Genomic DNA, 17,267 nt, shown 5'->3' with positions numbered 1-17,267 from the left:
GAGTATATGTCCCTCCGTGGGGGATAAGAACAGCTCTGTTTGTGGTGGGTATTTCCATTATGTGTGAACAAAATCTCTGGATTCCCCTCGCATCATTAGAGACTGACTCAGTCATTGCAGTGAGAGCGGCGCATCTGTGTTTGGGGTCATTATAAACACTCTGTTTGGGCCTTAAATTCAAAGAGTCTTTGTTTGGGTCACGCTCTTTCACCACTGCTCTCTGCCATCCCACTATTCAGCCTATTGAGAGCCATGGAAACAAGAAGTCTTTCACTCTCTCCTCTTTCTTATAGCTTTTCTCTGTCTCTTCCTCCCACTACTCCATTTTGTCCTCATCACACCGGTCCTCTCTGCCATAAGACTAATAGGAAGAGGAAGAGTCAGATGCTTACTTAATTGGGCTTCAAGGTGACTTAGCAGACGTCAGTGTGTGTGTGTGTGTGTTTTTTCTTGTGTGTTTTTGAGTACACATGGATGCTTCTCTGCAAATGAAGTAAACTCTGTGGAACAGAAGTAGACAAGGCCAAATGGGCCGGAATTGGCTCTAATAGGTTACCGGGCCTTTGTGGGTCCTATCTGTCAGATCCTTTACGCTCAGATAAGACATATAAAGAGGTAATAAAAGCCTCACTGGAGCAGAAAACTAAAACCAAAGTTTAGAGTACATAGCCTCCAAAAAGCTAAACTTGAAAGCTTTGAATAAATTGAAATTGGCTGGAGAGATTCAGTGCTTGCGTGTGTTTCTGCCACTAGGATTTGAAAGAATTATTATTTTCCGTCCGTTAGTTTCTCTATTCCCTCTAATACGGAGATATAGCCGAGCTAGTTGATGTCCATGACAATGAACCCAGCATATTGGGATTTATAAGGTTTAAGGCTAGGGTCAATGATGTGATAAATGTGGCGGGATCACTACATTTAACATTTTAAAAAATGCACACGCGGAAGACGTAATATGTTTTTCTGCGTGTGTGTGTGTGTGTGTGTGTGTGTGCGCGCCCGAGCCCCGCGATGGCAGCCATTAGACAGGAATAAGGCAGCCATGATGAATCGGCACTTAGCCCAGGGAAGCGCACTTGCTCAATGGGCTGTGAATCTCCCGCTGCCACTGTCAGCCTGCAGAATGTTAAATAAAGTTATTTGAATATTTGTAATATTAATGTGCCAGCATGTCAAAAGTCCGCTGGAGGATAACGGTGAGAGAAAATATGAGGGGATTCATACTGCCATGTGGGCTTAAAGGAGTGAGCGGCTGAGGAATTACGTAAATACCCGACTAAATAAATACATAATCATGGAGATTGTATTAGATTATGGATGGATGGATGGATGGATTGGTGGATTGATAGGATGAAAAAAAAAATAGATAGAAAAAAGCAGCCAAATGATAGCACTGATAATGATATCGGCCATTAAATTAATTTCCAATTCACTTAAAAGCAATCAGCAGCTGAAACAATACTCCATCTACACCATACATATGCCGTCACCATCCTCACTCCAGTCTCAAAGTCTGCACAAGTGAGGAAGCTGAACAGGTATGTGATTTGCATAGGAATGGCTCACTAAGGGAAAAAGAAATATATGCATTTAGCTTTAGGCATGGTCAACCAATTACATAATAAGACAAAATATAGTAGAGGGCCTCATAAAAGACTGCCAGGTTTATGCACTCCAGGCAGGTATTTATCTGCTCAAAGAAAATTCAGTTCCCCACAGAAAGGAAAAAAAAGTGTGAAAAATAGGCAGCGGCAAAGTTTCCAATTGCTTTTCATAGTGCGTCATTTAGGCCTGTTTACTGTGAAGCAATTTATGCCACATCCTTCACTTTTAAGAGTTTAAACATCAAAATAATTAGCTTACCAAGGGAGTTTTAATTACTTCATATATGAGAATACAAGGGACATTAAAATGATCAATGATTATATCAGCTTTAAAAAAAACAACAACAAATAACAAACCAGGTGATGTAAAGCATGAACGCAATCAGGGCGATTATATCAATCACTCAGCGGGAGACGACGACGATTACGAGAAGGTTCGGCAAAACCGTGGAAATCAAGTCTCTCCTGGATACTCGAGTCGAGCAGGACACACACACACACACACACAAGACAAGCTTTGCATTGGTGGAGGTAGTGGGGTGCTATTTGGAGTGTCTCTGCTCGATTTAACAGGGAGGTGATAAAATATTTAGCAGATTGCTTACATAGCCGAGGGGGGAGAGAGCGAGAAAGAGAGAAAGGGAGGGAGAGAGGAAGAGAAAGAAAGAGAGGGGGATACCCAAATGGCTTGTGTGGGAGCTGGGGAGCTGGTAATGAGGATGGCGTGCTGGCATCATCGTTACAGAGCACAACAACTCTACATGGTCTCTCTGCCCAAATGACAGCAGGTCGCACACAAACACACCGCGCTACCTGTCACTAATTAAAACATATAGATTAGAGAAAGTGCAATCAGGTACCGGGAGGCTAAAACACACAAAACAAACGCGCATAAACCGGCAAAAACAGCTCTCAATGGCAGCTACTTTTTGCAACAAATGACTTTAAAGACGAGTGATTAATACGTCAATTAAAAAGCAACATCTAGCATTTCGCGGCAACATATTCAAAACCGTGTATCGCATTTATGCAGATTTTTGTTATGTCAGGTACAAGTTGACGGGAGCAGGTAGAATGAATGTGCTTCTGTTTTGTCACAACATGCCGACGCTCATTATTTTGTCATTAGCTGCCTAAGTAAATGTTCATATAGCTAATGTTTATGTCCGCTCACCGACTAATCATAAGTGCACATAATGGAAGCCGTTCATATACTCAGTAGCGACAGCATTTTGAGCAAGTTAGCCCTCGTTTCTACTCTATGTGTTTACTAAAATGGAATAATGACGGGTATTATATATATATATATATGTATGTATTACGTAACATATTACCACATTGTTTAGCCTCGTTCTCAGCACGAGCCATTTCCTTTTATTTTGAGTGTCCCAATGTGCCACCGAGTAACAGACGGCCTTCCCTCCACCATGCAATACTTTTCCTTCACGCTGCCCGCAATGAAGGGAATTATGTCAGCATGAAACTACATGCTCTCATATTCTTTTTGTTCCTAGTCCTGCTACTTCATCTCTAATGGGCAATTACTTCAGACCCGATGCTGAGGCCGTGCCACCGCTCCAACCCCCCAATTGATTGGTTGCCCATAGTACTCAGCTTCCACAAGCACTTTAAGGTTAAATTTCCTTGTTTAAATAATGGATTACAAGTCCATGAAAAGAGACTGCGTGGAAAATAAAAGGTTGAGATGGCTGGTGTCGGAGGGACCGACTCGGCGGAGATGAGCGGGGTTCTGTACGAGGCTCCAGAGAGCGGATAAGTTGTGAGTGAGTGAAAAGTTTTTTTGTCCTGAGGATTAAGGTCAACCAACAACGGCATGATACAGGTTTATACAGTAGAGCTACACACTCGCTCTCCACGGGTTGTTTTTCACAACTCCAATAACGCTTCATTTTAATCAGAAGGTGAGGCGTGTCAAACTTAACTCAGCAGGACGTCTACTCGCTGCGGGTACTTCAGCGTGTAGTCAGGAGGATTGTGGGAATTAGTGGAAGTGTACTGTTCATCACCTCCTCTGTTCAAAGAGTCTTATTAGTACGGCGTCTACAGGGGGACGTCTACAGCTTCCAGTTACTGAGTTGTAAGTGTGTTTGAGTTTGAGGTAAATAATGAAGGGTGGGGGGGAAAAAACTGTTGAGAAAAGATCAACAGAAAAAAAACATGATTCAGCATCAAGCAAGTTTTCAGGGCAGAAAGTTGTTCATTGGTCAAAGCCTGCAGGTTGGAGGACAGGCAAGGTTATTTAGCTCATTTGGAATTCGTGTACTGAACTTTGCCTTGCATTTCTAACCTTAAAAGAACTTTTAACATACCTAAATGAACAGCTATGTTGTAACACAGCCTGATCTTACATTTTTCTAAAACAACAATTTCAACTGATACCTATTCTGGTAAGTGCACCTTAAAAAAAAAAGATGCTGTCTCATCTGTGTAACGTATAAATGACAGAAATAAACACAAATAGAGACAAAGGCACAGATGCATTCAGGACAGCTTGGTTAAATAAGCCATAAAAAAAACTCAAAAAAAACTGGGATAATAAACAAATATGAAAAGAGGCAGTGAAATTGACCAGCTGGTGGCTTGAATTATATAGCGACAAACAATAAAAGTAAAACTTTTCAATAGCTTATCAAAAGCCCAAAACACACTCTATGTTTAGCAGAAACGTGACGCTGGTTATGTAAAGATTATATGTAAAGTGAAAACTTAGTAACAAGCTAACTAAAGGCAACAAACTTTTGCCTTTTCATTTTCGTCTGAAAGTCATTCCATCTTGGACTGTGTGTGTGTTTGTTTAGGTGTGTGTGTGGGTGTGTGTGTGTGTGTTCTGAGCAGGACACAGAGCAATGGGAGAAGGATACAGTAGACGCCGTCCCACACAGTGTGCTTTGTAGATATGTGGCACTCTCATATCTGTTTATTGATCACAGCAGATGTGCGTCAATCAATCTTATCTGGGCTCCACACACTCTCCAACTAACCTCCAGAGGCGGGCCAACCAATACTGCGCCACACTGAGAGCCCCAAGCCACTCACATTATCGTCCAACACCTTGAGCAAATTTTCCGTTTGTATGTGTGTGAGTGTGTCAGAATAACAAGGTGCAGAGCATAAAGGTGCATTAGAGGACGCATGGAAAGAGGGAGCTGGTGACAGCTTGAACTGAAAACCCACAATAACCTTCCCTTTAGGTGTGGGTTATTATCTATTCTTTAGAACTTAGTCTTCAGCACGCCATACTGAGGCAGAATCAAACCTCCTGCCATCTGTAAAGTACGTCGTACAAAAGGCTGGCATTCGCCGCAGATTACGATGCAATGCTAATGTGCCTTTTTAGTACTCTGGAGGTAGGTGTGATCAAGGAAAAAAAGTATGGCACATCATGCTCAGCAAAATGCATGAAACACTATCAATCCAGCCCTTTCCAATGATGCGGAAAATCTGTGATCCAAGATATGCTGATGCCTTGTTATCTGCAAGCCGAAAATAGAACAAATCCATGCCAACTGTCTGCGATGAATTGATCTGTTCTATTATGAGTAGCCTATCATTTTAAAAGTGGGTGAATAATGAAAGGCAAACAACTTGCAAGTAGGCTGCTTTTAGTGGAGGTAACACACTCACACAGCAGCTTTTAATATGGCACGCTCAGGGCAAATGCATCTAGTTGACTACTTACCTCGGCAGACGTTGCCGTTGTCCGGCTCGAACCCGGCCTTGCACGTGCAGCTCCCAATAGGAACCATCCACTCCCCGTCTCCGTTGCAGTAGAGCTTAATAGGGACATCTACTTCCTCTGAGTTGGGGATGCAGATGCCTCTGGCAATGACCAAGGAGGTGCTTTCAGCCCCTGTCATGGTCTCTGGAAAGATTGCAAAGTTCTGAACCACACTTGGACACTTCTTATAAAACACCCTGACAGACAGCAGAGACATGCAGGCCCCATAGTCCTGGAAGGCCAGGTAGAAGCCGTTTTTAGACAGCGGACCGAAGCTTCGCACTTCTGTGTTGACCTTCATCAGGCGTCCACCAAAGTCCACCTGCGAGAAGCTTTCATCAGCAGCAATGGTGTCCACCTTGAGGTAAGGGGCCTCCATCCAGAAGGCCGTGCCTTTGGTGGCGATGACGGCGTCAGTTTCATAGTAGTAGAGGTTAAACGTCTCCTTGCAGGAACCAGGGACGTTTGGGATGGAGCTGCAGTCGCGCACGGTGAATCGGATCTCCACGTAGATGCGCTGCGCTCCGCGCCGGTCAATGAAGGTGGTGAGGAGCCAGTTGTTTTGACTGGGCTCGAAGACGTTACACACCTGGTAGGTCCTGATGGTGTTGAGGTTTTCATCGTAGCCGCTCACCTCCTCCCACTACGGAAAGAGAAGGAGAGAGAAGGGGGGGAGGGCGGAGTGCACGGGGCTGATTAGTAATCATCAGTGATAAGGATGTGGTGTTTTCTCATTTTTTGATAGAGAATGCTAATATTGGCAGAGCCTCAGAGAATTTGCACACATATCACAAACCTCCCTAAGGCACCAAAATTGTGTCTTTTTCCTAGATTACCGAAATGGCAGCAGCCTGTTGAGCTGTGGAGTTTATTCATCCATTGAGAATACACAAATGTCCTTCTGTTTTGGAATAATAAGCAACTCCTTAAGTGCAGCAACAGCAAAACGCCACTCTATCGTCTTGTTCTCTAAATACGCTCACAGCTGTAGTATGTGTACTCCCACTGTAAACGCACAAACTGAGTAATTACTTTGGATGTGATGCTATTTGCCATCTATGCCAAGTGTTGCTGGGCACTGAGTTGATGCATTACAAAATGTGGTGTGCAACAAATTCAAGAATATGCACAACTGAATTACAACTAGACAGGCGGGGACGACACAGCAGCCAAGAGGCGGTCCGACGGAAAGGCGTTTGCGTGCAGGCCGAAGTGAGAATATATCGCAGGCCATTCCTTGCAGGTGTGACACAGAAAGCATGTTGGATGATCACGAGATGCCCCCTTTGGGGAAATAACTCCAATCATGATGAAAATGTGCCATTAACATTTGGCTTGAATCACTGCGAATTGGGAGGAGATTTATTTATTTCTTTTAATTTCATCTATTTTTCTTTCCCCCCCTCAAGCATCCAAAAATCTTGCCTTTCAGATGAAAACTTTTGAAAAACTGTGCAAAAGTTGGAGCTCAAAATTGTCAGAGGCAGCCAGTCTACTGATACTTAATATGATATTTTAATTTGTAAAATATTTTCACGAGGGATGTGTTATTCTTTTGCATACCGCAGCGGAGCACACAGGAGGAAAGAAAAAGCCCATAAAGGCTGTATGCGATGTGACAGTCACATAAAAGCCTCACTGACTTGAAACGAATATTCTATGGAAAAGAGAGAGGATGATCCGAAACAATTTTGAGACTTTTTTTTTTCCTCTCAGATCACTTCCACTGTCTGTAATAATACCATTCTTTATACTCCTATTTGAAGCAACAGCTTGGCTCCGAGATTTATTTCTCCAAATTCCCCAACACCAATGATCCAAACAGCTGTAGGCGAGGAGAAGTTAATGAGGTCTATAGTGGACTGAGTGGGCCTCCAGTCAGTTCATGTTTCTTGTGTGCATATATCTCCTGGTGCTTCCCACTTCTTCTGACCTTTAAAGCCCTAGCTGCTCAATCAGGCTTAATGGAGAGGGGAAGATATCCGCTCTCCATGCATAGCCCCAGCAACCGGTCAAATGATGGAACAGATTCAGTGGTCTTGTTAGATGACTGCATGTTTTTTTTGTTTTGTTTTGTTTGGGATGTTTTTAAGATTTATTTTAGGACAATGAAATGCAGAAGAGAGAGAAGAGGAATGACAAACAGCACAGCCCAGTCTCACGCCAAAATGCATAATAGCTATGGTAATCCACAGTGCAGAACCTATTATTTTCACACAAAAGGCAGTAAAACTGTGAGATGCTTATGTTTTTAGCGGCTATTCTTGTGGCGGAAATTGTCACCCTAGCAAACTAGAAAATAACTAAAGTATATCTTAACCCAAACCACATTTTTTTTCCACAACTCAACCAGGGAGTTTTGGTGCCTAAACATCACCAAGGAGTAGAATAAACCAAAGCAAACAGTGACTGAAAACTACCAAAAAAAGGTGACATAAAATAAAAGAATAAAAAGGATCTTGTGTTTGGTTAATGCCATCACCACCTTCCAACATCCTGTCATGTGACGTGAAACATGCAAGTGGCGTGGATGCAATTTTTAAAGCATTTATTACGAAACTGCTGCATTTTGCACAGTGGACCCATGTAAGCTTTAGCACACTTTGGTAGAAGACTGTGCCATCTGGGACTTGAACCCTGCTGCTCGGGGCACCTGTGCCCATGTAGTACGCATTGGGCCACTGGGTCGATGTAATGGAAGAATACTGCGTCTGCATGAAGAATGTCAAGTTTCGCTAAGTTTCATTAAAGCTGAGTGGAAAGGTTACAAAAATGTGTTCTCATAACATCTAGGTAGGCTGTACATGGGAAGAAGAAGTTGTGCATCCCATGTATTTAGACTTTTGATGCCTGATCCAACGTGTTTAGTCTTCTAATGTCTGTGGATTAGTACACCCTGTACACCAGGGGTCTCGAACTCCGGTCCTCGAGGGCCGCAATCCTGCAAGTTTGAGATGTTTCCTTCTTCCAACACACTTGATTCAAATGATCAGGATCGTTATCAGGCTTCTGCAGAGCTTGATGATGAGCTGATCATTTGAATCAAGTGTGTTGGAAGAAGGAAACATCTAAAACTTGCAGGATTGCGGCCCTCGAGGACCGGAGTTCGAGACCCCTGCTTGTACACCCAGCTGTTGTTTTCCAGCATGGGATTGTTATACTACCATTGGAGTAAAGACCACGTCTGTACATGTATAAGAATACTACGCTGCCTGCACTCATGTGTACTCTCCTGCAGACTGCTTGCATTCTGTATGACCTGTACCTTCAAAGCTTTGGATAAAACGAGACAAAGACAACTCGGACTTTATGTAGATCATAGAAAATTTCCACAACAGTCGACACCATATAACGATGTGATACAAGATACGCAGAGCAAACGTGAGCCATCAGATTTGGTGTTTCGAAAATAGACGGAATCAATTTAGATGATAAAACTATGTGGTGCCAGGAACAAATGGATATATTTGGGGGGGAAAACAAGAAGGTTTGAATCTGGTGAGGACATCTAGATGGCGGAGTGGGAAGACACGTAAAGAACAGTGACACCGCCGACATGATAAACGAGTTTACAGAAATCTGAGGTGCAAATTAAAGCCTCTCTCTCTCTCTCTTTTTTTTTTTTTTTCCTTCCCCTCCACCGCTGCTCCCTCGGTGCCCACTTCACTCCGCTCTTCTCTCCCTCTCCTCTCTTCCCCCCCTTCTGCTCTCTTCTCTCGTCTCTGCTCTGTAATGACCATTCATCAGCATTACAGGAACCTGTCCCTTTCAGCACTGCCTGTTCATTAATACAGCCAGCCCTAGGCTTCTCTGCACCCGTCTGCTCCGGTCTAGGAGGGGGTCCTCACCGCCTCTCGTCTAGCCAAATGACCACCATCTTTCACGCCAGAGAGGGGCCCGAGGCGTCTCCGATAATGCCCGTCCAGAATCTGTCCAGAAATTCATTGGCTCGTGTAATAATGAACTACAATTTTTTTTATTTCCTCCTCGGTAGATATTCGGTGTCACCGTTGAGTCAAAGACAAAAGAAAACTATTACAGGTGCATCAGTTACTTAGCAGAAATCAAACTTTGCGACACGATTTCTTCTCTCATCCTTCCGGCGCTTTGTATTCACATGCTGTTTACGCTGCTGTGTGTATGCGCTCAGAGAAGGTGCTGTTTATAATTTGATGGTTTACCGACCACGTATTGATTTGCTAGCTGTTGTTTTGCTGCTGAAAGCTTGAGGCTACATGCAACATTTCTGCTTGTGTAGGTTCCAAGCATTTGATTACTGTGAGTATTAACAGTGCATTCGTTCTTCAGCGTCTTTACCGTTTCCTCCCCCTCCCCACCCGCCATTTAAACACATGCATTTAGGAAGCAAGGACAGCATTTACGTAAGCAGCACATGCCCTCTTCACATCAGGCCCAATTTCTATATCTTTGCTTTTTCCCGGCACCTTTTACATCATTTAAAACCAAATCTATCCCCTGCTCTCCTCCGTGACATCTCCCTGACCTTGCCAGAGAAGGGAGAAATGAGAAGGCATCATCACCTGTCACCTTAGTGATAATGGGATTTCTTGGTCTTTGCATCCATTTCTTCCTTTAAAATATAACATAACGCAAGCGCCGCACAGTCCATGTGTAGCCCGTGCATTATGGACGTAATCATAGATGCTGGTATGTATCAGCTCAAGGTGAACAAGGAAAGAGGTCAGAGATAGAAGTGTTTCGCTTTCACTGCGGTGGAGCCTCCATAAGTTCTGCAGATGAGAAGAGGACTTGGGTTATGATAAAACAACAACGCTGCTCAGTGCATGGAAGATGCTGCGTAGATACCATCACTTGGTTTGCTCGTCTATGTGTCAGCGCTCTTTCAAATAGTTTACTTTGACACATCTCTATTTTATCATTTACTAATTTCAACTTTCTTTCACTTGATGAAACACCTGACAAATATCGAGAGCCTCTTTACACAACACTCATTTGTACGCCGCCAAAAAAAAAAAAAAAAGCGACCCACTGACTCCACTCTAATAGCTTTGCTTTTACCAGTAATACAGGAGACACTTTTTCCCTGCCTCGATTGTCAAGTGTGGCCATTGTGTGTGTCATTATGGCCGCTCTGTTTTATGGGCAGTAACGAGGAGATGGAGGAGCTATGGATTCATAGAGCGCTTAATGTTTGTGTTAATGACCGGTCGCAGCTAGCTGAGCTGGAGAAGAGAGGGTGGAGAGGAAAAAAAAAAAAGGGGCAGGAGACGGAGTGATGGATAAAAGAAAAAAGACAGGAATGGAGAGAAATCAAGGAGAAGGCGGGAGGGTAGGGAGGGGGGGTAATATATTCAGGCTGATGTTCCCCTTCCTACAGCCTCAGCTCACTGCCATCAAGCCATCAATACTCTGCCCTCATAAAGACCATTCATCACATTGATCTCTTGCCATTACCTTCAAAGACTAAAATAACACAGAGCAGCTCAGATGGCCAAAAGTCTTCAGTACCCAGTACTGAGGTGGGGACAAGAGGAGCCCCAATCAGAGGTGGGAGGACTAACCGATCCGAACCTGAATGTAACGGCCCAAATGGACTGGGCTAATGAGTCCTTTGGGGGCAGGCATAATGGAAGCAGGACCTTTAGGGACTGAGGAAATAGATTTCATACAGAAGACACCTTGATCTTTATGGAATTTCTGGGCCAGTCTTTTCCTCAACCTTTGCAAGTCTAGTTTTTTTGTATTTATTTAAGAGTTGCACCAACAATGAGCCCTTCTTGTTGTGACCAGCTGTTGGTATCCATCCATCCATTATCTATACACCGCTTAATCCTCACTAGGGTCACGGGGGGCTGGAGTCTATCCCAGCTGACTCAGGGTGAAGGCAGGTTCACCTGGACAGGTCACCAGTCTATCACAGGGCTACACTTAGAGACAGACAACCAAGCACACTCACATTCACACCTACGGACAATTTAGAATCACCAATTAACCTCAACATGTTTTTGGACCTTGTGGGAGGAAGCCAGAGAACCCGGAGAGAACCCACGCTGCACGGGGAGAACATGGAGACTCCACGCAGAAAGATTCCGGTGCCCCCACCGGGACGCGAACCGGCAACCTTCTTGCTGCGAGGCAACAGTGCTACCAACTGCACCACCCTGTAGCCCCAGCTGTTGGTATAATTTACCTAATCTTCAGGGCTCTTCAAACGCTGTGGTGAACTAAACAAGAGTGTGCAAAAAAAAAAAAAAAAAAGTGCCTTTATTTCCCACTTCAGTTCAAGTTCCACTTTTCCTGAGCACTGTTTGGTGGAAAGGGAACGACTGTTTGCCACAAAATGAAACCAAATAAGTATGAGCAATTCGCCTTCGGTCCTTGTGGGCAGCAACTTAGTCATGAAAGCAGCCAAAACACATGGCATCAGTCGGTCTCTCTTTCTCTGGCTGAACCACACGTACATCAAGACGGGGCTCCACTACTTTTATCTCATCATTCAAGCTCAGTTAATTCACACGAGAAAGAGTCCTGAATACAGAAGCGTCTATTCGGCTGATCTTTAACCTCCGGTCTGCCGTCTGATCCTCGGCGGAGTCACACTCGCAAACTGCTTTTCAAATCTATCAGCGCCAGTTAATACATGCTCAGACATACTGAACACAGATGGGTGATGAGCGGCTCAGAGCGTTTCCACATTTAAAGCTCGTCGAGTCTAGAGAGGTCTACAAAAAAATGCCACTGCAAATAGTAAGTGAGCGTCTGGCAACTGTTTCTTGAATGGCCGTCAAAACTCCCATTACTCAGTCTGGCGATGGGCTTTTTTTTTTTTTTTTACAGCAGGACCCAAGGCAAGAAATGTATTAAATAGTAGACAGCAATGACCAAGTGGAACCACTCCAGCACCTCTGTGTTCCCCTCGACTTAGTCCCCGACTACGCTCTGCTGATGATGCGGTTTACAACAGATTTTTTTGTGCCCTTTTCAGTTAAAGCACTCGACTTTTACCCTTTTGAAGGAACACAGTCGGCAAAAGAGGTTGTATTTAAAACGTTTCTCCCCCGATGAAATCTAGGACTCGATTGCGTTTTTGTAGCGTTTTCACCAACAGGATGCTGTATTTAAATCTGCAAGCCCCGTAGAGAAACGGTTGGCACATTTGCTTTCCTAACAAAGAGTTGTCCGTTCATCTATCATTGCAGGAGTAAAACATGTGGGTGGAGGCAAGTAGAAGATTGTTTTTCATACTACAGGCTTGGGATGGACATTTCAATAATGAGGCTATTTGTTATTCATGACAACACCACATTGTAGCGAGCCAGGGGGAAGTAGACTTTCACAGTTAAAGAGCTAGCATTTGATATAAAGAGAGAAGAAAAAGGGAAAAGATACGCACAGGTGAGACCCGCACTGAAAGATTGGTAAAGGCCAAGGTCTCAGAAGGACAGTGGATTATATGTGGACATGAAAAGCTGAAATAGGGATTATGCCCCTGCTGAAAGATGCTCTTCTCATTTTGCAGAGCTCACTGCTGACAGTAATCACAACCCCGATAGGCTCTTCTTTCTAAAGTCTGCTTCAAATCCCCCTCGGAGTTAATGAGGATATTTTGCATTTTCAACCTCTGGGTCTATTTCTTGAAGTCGATAGAATGGACATGTCATTTAAACCAACAGCTGGTTTGCTTTGGTACAATAACTGCAGCTAACAAACTTGGGAGACACATGCTCATAGTCTGAAAGCTATGCCTCATCTGCCACCTCACACACACTCACACACACACGAGCAGACTGCAGCCTCTAAAATATGCAGTGGCATGATTGCTATTATCATTTCTGATCAGCTGTGTTATTGAATGAATGCTGCTGTCAGGGCAGTTGCATGGGAATGATTATTTTGCGGGGCATCTGAGGCCTAGTTCCGCCTGGCTGAATGTGATGGATGGGGAGGAAATGGTGATGTCTGAAACACTCCCAGTCCTGCCAGATCCCAGCCACTCTATAATTACAGTCACACAGTTTGACTGAGCCCGAGTAGAACTCTGTCCGTCTGGCTGGCTGCAGCGAAATGAGTTTCATTGAGGATCCGCTCCCCGACGACGCCCACGCCCCGATCGATATGTTTATTGCACTGAGGTGTTAAGCAAAGCAAGTCGGTGTTATGTACAAACAAAAAACTATTCGAAAAACTATTCAAAGGCGACAAAACTTTCGCCGTGTGTGTTTTTAGCGTGTGTGAAAGGTGCCGTGTCGACGAGCTATTTGCGATTCGCTCCCAAGTGCCTCTGTCGTGCCTTACATCCTGAAAATGATGCACACACCACAGCATCACCATTTAAATAAACAACCCACACAGCTGGGTCACCCTCACGGCCCTCCAGACAACTTTTATTATATCGTAACACTTGGATTTCCAATAATGATTCAGTTGCTTGAAAGCAGCTGCCGATCCGCTGACCTGTAGATGTTTTTAGACTGAATTTGTTAATGCAACTTTCTTCTACGGTTTTCAGTAAAAAAACGGCAGATTGAAAGCTAACATGCATTTATTTTCGTCCACACATCCATCCATCCATTATCTATACACCGCTTAATCCTCACGAGGGTTGCGGGGGGGCTGGAGTCTATCCCAGCCGACTTAGGGTGAAGGTAGATGGACACCCTGGACAGGTCACCAGTCTATCACAGGGCTACACTTAGAGACAGACAACCAAGCACACTCACATTCACACCTACGGACTATTTAGAATAGTCAGTATGTTTTTGTACTGTGTGGGCCGGAGAACCCGGAGAGAACCCACGCTGCACGGGGAGAACATGCAAACTCCACGGAGGAAGATCCCGGTACCCCCAACGGGACGCGAACCGGCGACCTTCTTGCTGTGAGGCAACAGTGCTACCAACTGCGCCACCTTGCAGCCCCTCGTCCACACATGCACCATTTAAATGTTAACTGCAATTTTGTCTCATCATTTGCACACAAAATTTGAAAAATGAAGATGTAATATGAAGAATAATTCAAAAGCTCTGGTGGGTAGTGGAGCAGTTACAAGGTTGCTTGATGTGGAGGAAAAACAGTGAGTTATGCATCACTTCTAAATACAAAGAAATTAGCAATTCACTATTGAAAATGTGACTGCTGAAATTATCTTTAGATTTAGCTTAATTTCAATTAGTAATGATGATTTTTTTTTACAAACAAAAGTCCCGATGATTATAAGACCACATTTACTCCACCAGACGTGTGCAATCAATACGAACATTTTCCCCCGAGTTAATTCTAAATACCAACAGGCTCTAAATTTCACTATAGAAGCAGAAAGAAGTCATTTGTGCTGCTCTGAGTGAAATAAGTGTTAAATGGATTAATTTTAAAAATGTGCTTTATTAAGACCTTTATACAATTACCCACTTAGGAACGAATGAATAAGCCCAAAAATAAATCAGTGAAAGGTTTGGAAACCTTCATTAATTCAACGAGATGTTTAAAAAGATAAAATAAAAAAAAAAGAAGGTTAATGTAGTTGGAAGCAGAGAACTGTTTCCTAAAGACTTCTATCTCACAATGCACCTGGTAACACCCACTCAGGTGCCTTCAAGAGAAACCGTGCAGCTGACACCACCTCAGCAGGGCTTTCGGTTACCAGTAGCAACATTACCTTGAGTCACCCTGTGTAAAAAAGGCTCAAGCTGTGTGTTTAGTGGAAATCTGACAGCCTCTGCAACCTTATGGATCTGTTGTGGAGGATAATGAGGAAGACGGCTAAATAATTCATTATCGCCATGTATATATAGATTGAAACTGGAGGTGAGCCCTAATGCATCAGCGGGCCTGTGCGGGGAGGGAAACAAAAAAAGTTATAGCGAGGGGGAGCCCATCCAATGTAAAGAGGACAAGAGGTATATAAAAAAGAAAATGAAATGGGATAACACCAGAGGATAGGAGCAGGGGAGGGGAATGCTGTGGTAAAAGCTGTGGCACTCCTTAGGCCCCAGACGGGCAAAGTAAAGGACATTTAGGGACAAACCACCAAAAGTGTGGCAATGGGGTGCAGGAGAATGACAGGGTACGAAGGCTTTGAGGTGCAAAAGGAGCCCCGCCTGTCTACGAAAGAACGTGTGCATGTGTGTGTGTGTGTATAAAAGCCTGCAGAGCATGACACCTGACAGCCCTATCCTCTAGACACAAAGACACAGCAAGGAAGGTAAGAGGGGTGGGAAGGTGGAGATGAGGTGGGTGGTTAGGTGCAGATAGAGCAAAAAAAAAATCCTGAACTGTGAGATAGACAACTTGGAGTAAAGAAAAGCAGCATAAAAAAAAAGGAAGAAAAAAAGGAAACAGCCAATGTAGGGGAAAAAAAGATGGAGGAGAAAAATGGAAGGATTTACTGCTTTTTCTGCCAACTCTGTAGGACTCTGCTGAAAGAGCAGGTAGTGCAGGTAGCAGGGTAGACACACAATCAGTCTCGCACACATAAGCCAGCCTCCAGCCACTCCTCTTCCAAATTCATACCAAATTAAGAATTGACTCATTTCTCCTTTGCCTTTTTTTTTTTGCCCTAGTTCTATTACTTTGTTCTTTTATTTATTCTTTGACAAAAAAAAATAAAAAATTGTCCTTGGTTCCTAATACATCCAAGAGAATTCGTACATGTGAAACACAGAGAGGGGAAATCCACAGGAAGGAAATCAATAATTGAGGCAGCCACATGTTATTTCATTTCAAAAAGGGAAAACAGTAAAAAAAATAAATAAAATGAGGAAATTTCAGGGTGAAGTTTCCAACCAGCCCTGATTTGAGCTTGTAACTAAATTCTGTTTGTGTACACTGTAATGCTCTTCCTGTAACTACATGCAGATGCCGACGTCTTGACCAAGTTTCCTTTAAGATGGGGAATCTAATTAAAATCTTAAAGAACTCAGAGCAAATATTTAGAGCTAATATATGATATGGGAGAGGCTCTACGGTAAACACAGACAAACGAAATTACACAGACATACAAACAGACACAAGTGCTTAAACACACACGAGCGGAGAGCCGTGCGCGCGTCCTGATCTGAGCCATTCGTTGTCTTGCCGTTCTGGGTCTTCATGCTGTGCCGCGTCTGAGCTCAGAGTAAATTCAGCTGTCTGGCTACACAACTAAAGCACACTTAGTAATCATGGAGGTGAAATGAAACAGGTCTCCCACTGGTACGACAACGTCTCATACGCCTGTGTGTGTGTGTATGCACCTGCACAAACCTTCATTCAATTTCTTTTTTTTTTTAACTCATTCCTGAAGAGTTTCTACGTGCGGATGGGTAAACATGTGCATATGGTCATGTCTGAATAAATTCATACATGTTTGCAGGTTGCGTGTAAGTGTGTGTGTGTGTGTGTGTGTGTGCACCGTGGGTCTGCGTGCATGTAATGAAGGTACTCTTCTCACCTTCCCTCTGATGTGCAGCCGGCACGATTCGCTGTCGTATTTTTTTTTTTTTCCTTCTCATTCCATTTCAGCTTGAGCTCTGCAGGTTCAGAGTTCACCTCCATCCCTCTCTCTCTCTCTGACTCGTCCTCACTCATCTTTTTTTTTTTTCTTCCCCTCTCCCCGTCTCTTTCTGACTCTTATTATCTGCATTCAATCAACCCCCTTTTCCTCCCTCTCTGCCTTTTGCTCTTTTTCATTTTCCTCACTTTACTTTTCCCTCCCGTGTTGCTTCGTGCCCTTTGAGCCACGGCCCTGTCTGTCTCTCAGCGTATGAATAATTGAGGAAATCAGATAACACTTTATATCCACAACAAAAATAGAACAGCTAAGACCCCAGCTTACACTGAATTGGCCAGTAATTGACTTCCCTGCCGTCCCTGCAAATGCTATTTATTACCTTTTAACTTAACATGTTTCATACTAATGGAGTATTTGGACTTTTAACATAGACAACAGTATGTCTGTCTAGATA

General features: G+C 43.7%; 1 protein-coding gene across 2 annotated transcripts in view; it reads right to left on the bottom strand.

Moving 5' to 3' along the window:
- LOC103359190 (ephrin type-B receptor 1-B) overlaps positions 1-17,267 on the bottom strand; it is a 158,844-nt gene that overhangs the window by 82,025 nt on the left and 59,552 nt on the right. For both annotated transcript variants that reach the window (XM_008284419.1, XM_008284420.1), the window contains exon 3: positions 5,305-5,986. In XM_008284419.1, the coding sequence (XP_008282641.1) occupies positions 5,305-5,986 (682 nt within the window). The remainder of the gene's footprint in view (positions 1-5,304; positions 5,987-17,267) is intronic.

Source organism: Stegastes partitus, unplaced genomic scaffold (assembly GCF_000690725.1).
Source record: "Stegastes partitus isolate 25-593 unplaced genomic scaffold, Stegastes_partitus-1.0.2 Scaffold358, whole genome shotgun sequence".
NCBI lineage: Eukaryota > Metazoa > Chordata > Actinopteri > Pomacentridae > Stegastes > Stegastes partitus.
Note: the sequence above shows the minus strand (reverse complement) of the source record. Positions and strands in the feature narration are given on the sequence as shown.